Source organism: Poecilia latipinna, unplaced genomic scaffold (assembly GCF_001443285.1).
Source record: "Poecilia latipinna isolate Pla-1442-1.1 unplaced genomic scaffold, P_latipinna-1.0 Scaffold500, whole genome shotgun sequence".
Classification (NCBI taxonomy): Eukaryota; Metazoa; Chordata; class Actinopteri; order Cyprinodontiformes; family Poeciliidae; genus Poecilia; species Poecilia latipinna.
Genome location: NW_015113116.1, coordinates 116,221 through 122,763, shown reverse-complemented (window position 1 = coordinate 122,763; position 6,543 = coordinate 116,221). Strand labels below are relative to the sequence as shown.

Genomic DNA, 6,543 nt, shown 5'->3' with positions numbered 1-6,543 from the left:
TCTCGGTGGGGGGGGTTTTTTTTTTTTTGAGAGTGAGAAAATGTTTTTTGAGTGTGTGTGTGTGTGTGTGTGTGTGTGTGTGTGTGTGTGTGTGTGTGTGTGTGTGTGTGTGTGTGTGTGTGTGTCTGGTGTGTTTGTCTCTGTCTACGTGTGTCTGTTGCTGGCCTGCAACTCCTGCCGCCCTCAAACTTGGTGTAGGTGTGACACGGTCAATGAAGGACAAGGTGACCAAGCCCACTGCCATGGCCCAGGGTCGGGTTGCCCACATGATCGAGTGGCAAAGCTGGGGCAAACCGACGGCGGGGCCGTGCGGGAGCACAGGGCGTGCCAACCTGCAGCGGGAAAAGGAGAGGAGGTTGGAAAACGATGCTTACAGCGACCTCAGTGACGGCGAGAAGGAGGCTCGCTTTGCAGCAGGTAAACACCTGGACTTTAATTTATACAATATACAATGTCCAGAAACAAGTGATTGTGTTATATTGACTATATTCAAGACCAGCTCTTTATATGGTTCACAAATATACTGGTGAAATAAGTTATTCTGGTTGATTAGGCTTACATTTACTTGTTTTCAACAAATCTTGATTTCCCATTTGGAGTAAACACTCCCCTCCATATTCTCCTTCACTGCTCTCAAAGCTGCCTGGTTCTCCATGTTAATGACTGTTGTTGTTGCTTTAATCACAAATTAACACCTGTATGCACCAGCAAAGCAGGGTCTGAGATTCTTATTAGGCTCTCCAGCCCTAATTAGTAAGATAAGGCATCATACTGTTGCATGTTACACTTTCTAACATGAGCCCTGCTGCCTCTCAGCTTGTACTGATGGCTCTCTGTTCCCTCCTCAGGTATTATGCAGCAGTTTGCAATCTCTGAGGCGACTCTGTTTGGGTGGAACTCGATGGATGGTGACAGCATGGGAGCTGGCTCGAACCAGGGCAGCGTCGCTCACCTGAGCGAGGTCAACCAGGAGAGTATTACCAGCAGAGGTAAATGAGCTTTAAAGCTCTGAATGTTTCTTCTACCTAAGTGGTGATATCCAGTGATTGTTTTGGCAATAAGTTCATGATGTTTGGTGTTTGCAAACCGTTTCAAAAACCTTCTGAATGTAATGCCATAAAGCCCCTCACCTAGCAACACATGCAGACCTCCAGGCTGGTTTCACCACTGTATGCTCTGTACAATGGCTTCTGGAAAAGAAAAGTGTTTTATTGTTGGCTAATCATCCATAAATCACTTGCTGCATTGTTCTTGGTTGTGCAAGAGGCTCCACTTCTGCTTTTCAAAGATGTACGGTTGTGTAATTACTCATCTGTTTACAGTCATTTTGACATGCGAGTGTAATGTTGACAAATATTTTCTTCATGCAAAGCTTTAAATATAATAATCAGAAAATGTCTTTGACATCAGTAGTTTTAGCCTTAATAGAAGCTATTGGAAATGCTGATTTGTGAAGAGAGAGTGTATTTAGTCGCCAAGAGGATTCTTGGTCTAAAAGGACAACAAGCTCATCAGTTGCTTTTAGTTTCCAAAGGCAGTCAGTTTGGAACTGTGTTCAAATGCAGCTGGTCTTAGAGTATAACATGATGAAGAGTCATTCACTGCCTCTACCCATACAGCTGCTGACTGCATTGGCCACAGGAACATTTCAGATGAAGTTCACAGGCAGTTTAGATCTTTGGTATTTAAGCCAGAGGCGAGCCATGCCCGCTGTGTGGGAGGGAATGAACCATAGGCATGCCTTTGTCAAATTTTCATCTTGGCAGTTTAACAGACCAAGATTAAGGTTTAAACTGTAGCAGGAGTCAATTTGCCCGATCTAATTACAGCTGTCGACTGCACACTGCTACAAAGGCACCATCACGGTACGAATTTATTTAACAGAAAAACCTGAGCCAATGTCCAGGGAATGTATGATGTGTGACTTTTTGTAAAGAGTTCTTGATTCATCACAATTTGCTTATTCCAGTGAACAGCATACTTGGAAATAGAAACAGGTACTTTGTAAGATGGGTCCTTTCCTGATAAGCAAATACATTTAATTATCCTAATATTATTATTACTGTTGAACATCAAGCCTGTGCTCACCCACATGCCACATGTCTTTGTGACATTATTGCTACTAGCTTGACCTTTTGCTGATAATAATGCTTAAAATCTGTTTGATACTGTAATAAGTGAATAAGTAAGAGCTATGCATTTTATTGCTGTCAAAAACATAAAGGCTTGATTAGGTTTGTCTTTCTTCATTTCTACTATTTGCACATTTAGATGGAATTGAGTCAATTTCTCAATTAAAGACTACATCTAGGAAATCCCTCCAAGTCTGTATACTTAAGGCTGCTAGAATCTAAACACAACAGATTTTATGCTCCTACAGCGAGCAAAACGAAATGGTTTTAAATTTCTCTTATTTAGTCATATGTCTTTGGTGTCACATTAAATTTCTGAATGTGAGTGTTGAAAACTAAAAAGGAGCCCCATCAGTCACACTTTTAGCCAAAAGTCAAGTACTTTTGGAGGTCAGCCACATTGCTGCACATTTCTGGTTTTCACTCCTGCAGGGCACTTAGTCAGGAACTTCCAAATGACAAATCCGGATGACAGCCTGTCATTTCTGAAACATCAGATGGGGTTTAACATGTGCTGTATGAGAGAACTGACTTAGAAATCTAAAGGACAGTGAGAATGACACAAATAATTGAAGAGCGTTCTTTATACTTGTTTTTAAACTAAAAACTGACGGGCTCAAGCTAAAAGGCACTGCTGTGATTTAGCTCCAGCCTAAGACATTAATGAACCAGGAAAAAGTAGATGGTTTAGAAAACCCTATTTAATATCAAAGAGACTACCATTACATAACTGCAATAAAGATAATTGAAACAAGGAGCTCTATGACAACTACAGATGGTTCTAGCTACTCCAAAATAATCTGTAGTGAATTTGCAACTCTAACCAGGACTTTCATGCCAAGTGCCACTGTGACAGGAATACATTTCTTTTCTCACTGGTGTTTAGCAGTGTAGAACTTTGTCTAAGCCCTGCGGGACCCTGTAGGTTACCACAAGGACTTAGCTCTGCAGCTTTGCTTTCATTAACGCCACCATATGGGGCTCTGCAAGGCTTCATTTAGCATAAAACATCAACACAAGTGTACGGCACATAAACACAGCATCAGTTACAACTTTATTGGACAGAGGAGATGGTTTTCCACAATGTCCACGTGTTTGGTGTATAACAAACATGTTTATAGGTCAATAACACTCCTATTAAAGTCAATGTGAGGAAATCTCGTCAATAAATGAAATTGCTTCTCCCCTTCTGAACAGTCTTTTTGTTTATACCTCACATCTCCATGTTTCTGTGCATCTTTGAACAGACCAGGTGCTCCATCACTCCTCTGCAGATGTCTGGCCTCACACCTACGTCTCACAGGGCCTGTACTGCCTGTCTTCCTCTGATGCTTGGGACCCAATCACCAGCCAGCCCTCGGGCGTGGTTTCACCTGCCGCAGGCTCCTACATCATGGCTGCCGGTAAGGATTAATTACACTCTTAAAACCTTTTGTGCTAAATTAGTCTCCAAGCGCATGTATGGTTGTGTGAGCACAAGGTATTAGGCATTTTGCGGGTGTTGCAGGTGGTGGTAGTGGAGCAGAAGGTACCCCTGGAGATGGGTATGAGGGCACGGTTGGCAGTTACCTTCAGCAGCACCAGACTCATCTTGCACTGCAGCAACAAAGTCAACTCCAGCACCTACAACAGCTTCATCACTACCAGCAGCAACAGTTTCTGCAGTACCAACAACAACAGGTGTGCAGTGCACACTTTAATAAGATGACTTACATTTCTTTAAAATGGAAGGGATCACAAAAGCAAATTTGTACACATAAGAAAAATCCAGCAGTTATGGGTCAATTCAAGCAAAACATAATCGCATGATTTTATTGCTTTTATTTCTAACAGAAACAGCAAGTATTATTCTGATTATTCTTCTAGTTGTAGCCTGTTCTGCTGCTCCAGAACCAGAACCAAACATGGAGAAGCAGCATGCAGCATAATAATAACTGGAACATTGATCAATAAACTTGTTATATATTTGAGTGATGATTTTGATGAATGTATTTAACAAAATGTAATGTCTGCAGCTTGTTTCATAACTGGTCACTCTATTATGTTTTTTATGAGGTTATTGTGGAAATGTGCTACACAAATAAAGTTAACTTAACTTGACGTGGGCTGTCTTCTGCTTGTCCCTTTGCCTTTCATTCGTTTCTCCAGTCTTTGGAGCACAGGCTACACAGTGGCTCCCCTTCCCTCCAAGCCACTCCGAACAGCACCATCCACAGCCTCGGTCCTCCCACTCACCCCCGGCTAGTGGACCTGTGGGGGGCTGCGCAGGTAGAGGCCCATCAGGTATGCATTTGCCTGCTGACTCAAAATTAACAGATTATATTTGCAAAATAGGTGATGGTTTAATAAGGCTTGACAGAACAGGTCTGACAGAGAACAAGGACACAAGGGTGTTTGAAGCACATACAGTCACAAGCATACAAAATCTGTCTTTAGTCACTATAAGGCAGAGATGTCACGGCCATCACTCCCAACCTGTTAAGTGTCACAGAGGTTTATGTTTTTGTTTCACTGCATCAAAGGTAAAGAGAGTGTGTATACTAATTTTTTTTGTCTTACTGGTTTGAGTTTTTTATATCAGCAGGCCTATTTAGCACACAACTGTAGTGCAGTGAGTGATGAAGTGCCAGAGGTGTCTTCCAGGTAGGAGACAGGATGAAGGTCTGCATGGCGAACTCCCAAAGATCTGCATGGCAGCTTGAAGTGGATTTGATGAATTTTGTGGAACAGTCCTGGGTAAATCATCCTGGCCTCCATGATGGCATGTCTGAAAGTCTGCAAGGTTACGACTCGAGGCATTTGGATTCAGCATCTGCACATCTTGCATCCACTGAAGTCTTGTTTAACCCTGATGCCCAGCCAAGCTGGGTTGCGACAGGAAACTGCTTGCCCCTCTTCCCTACTTACTCTGTTGCATTTTTTTGCCTTTCTTTGGGGTTTTAAATCGAAGTATATAGTACATACCTGTTAAACATGACAACTAAATTGTTACCACTTTGAAACAAAAAGTTGAAATTCAATGGAATCAGTAACCTCATCTGGTTTCAGGTGGAGATCGTTGGTCAGCTGAGTGAGCAGATGCTCGACATGGTTGGAGGAGTTGTAGAGACGGTCGGGGAGGAACCGGAGCCTGAATCCGAAGGGATCCTGGAGCAACATGAAGAGGAAGAAGAACTGACAAGGGTTCGCTGAAACTTTTTGTTTCCTTAAAACCTGTAGTCAAAAGTTTTAGTGTCACAAGAGCAGCTAAAACGTTAATAAATTTGTTTAAAAGGCATTATAAATGACCTTGATTACATTTTACAGGTAGAGGAGATAACACTGACCTTAGAGCCAGAGACATGCTCTTTAACACCAGCCCCGCTGAGGGAGGAAGCCCCAACGACAAGGGGTTCAAGCCCAGGAACACCAGCGCAGCCTGCAGAACCCATTCCAGAGAGGATACCTTTTGATGTCACCCCTTGCGTCGTCCAATCGCTCGAAGAGAAAGACGAGGAGGCGGAGGAGGGCTCCATTGTCGTCGTTGCAACAAACTGAGTCACACGGCCACAAAAAGACTAAGACTTCAATAATTAATCAAGCTTCTACCCCACCCCTTCCTTCCTTCTCCCAAATATTTACCTTTCTAAACCCGAGTAAACGCTACTTCAGCTGGAAATGTTGGATGTAATGTATACAAACTAGATGCCATCAACTCCCAGCCTCCCAGTTTAGCATCAAAAAAGTGGACCTGAACAAGACTATGAACAAGTAATATTAAAGGACGGGAGGGACAAGAAGTCTTACCCTGCTGGAACTCAGAAACTGAAGATATAATGAATTACTAATGTTTGGACCAACCCGACTGACGAGCCAGGACTGGAAACCAAATAGGGGATAAAAGGATGGATGCAAAATTCCCCAAAACAGAGACAAAACTGAGAGATGAATAAAAGGGCAAATAAAAAAAAATAAAAAAACACATCTGTGCAATACAATAATTATGGATACAAAAATGGGTTGTTAAATAATTCAGAGTGTTTGGTTCCTGTTCCTTGGAGCAACAGAAGTCTCAGAGAGACTGTTGGAGAGCTGTTTGGTTTGCTAATTGATGCATTTTGGTTGGACTGCATTCCTGCTTAATGCAAAGTGGAGACTCAAACCTCAGAGCAACCTGGGGCGTGCACTTTGAGTTATTTGCAAACAAACCATCTGACCACAACCAAAAAATGCATGCTTTTTAACAGTGACCTAGCCCTAACAGTATAACCCAGTATACAAGTAATAATATAACAAATTGTTTTTTACAATAAAAGGAAAAAAAAAAAACAATAAACTGATATGTATCTGTATGAATGTAAGACTGTATGTATGTGTGTATGAATGTAGCTGCTTCGTGTGTAAAATATATATTCTGGGAAACAAACTCATA

The 6,543-nt window shown here is 42.1% G+C and overlaps 1 protein-coding gene across 7 annotated transcripts in view; it reads left to right on the top strand.

Moving 5' to 3' along the window:
• LOC106952223 (uncharacterized) overlaps nt 1–6,543 on the top strand; it is a 48,748-nt gene extending 42,205 nt beyond the window's left edge. For all 7 annotated transcript variants that reach the window (XM_015040213.1, XM_015040216.1, XM_015040215.1 and 4 more), the window contains 7 exons: nt 199–417; nt 849–989; nt 3,380–3,535; nt 3,640–3,812; nt 4,281–4,415; nt 5,181–5,315; nt 5,439–6,543. In XM_015040213.1, coding sequence (XP_014895699.1) covers nt 199–417; nt 849–989; nt 3,380–3,535; nt 3,640–3,812; nt 4,281–4,415; nt 5,181–5,315; nt 5,439–5,669 — 1,190 coding nt within the window. In that variant the 3' untranslated portion in view covers nt 5,670–6,543. The remainder of the gene's footprint in view (nt 1–198; nt 418–848; nt 990–3,379; nt 3,536–3,639; nt 3,813–4,280; nt 4,416–5,180; nt 5,316–5,438) is intronic.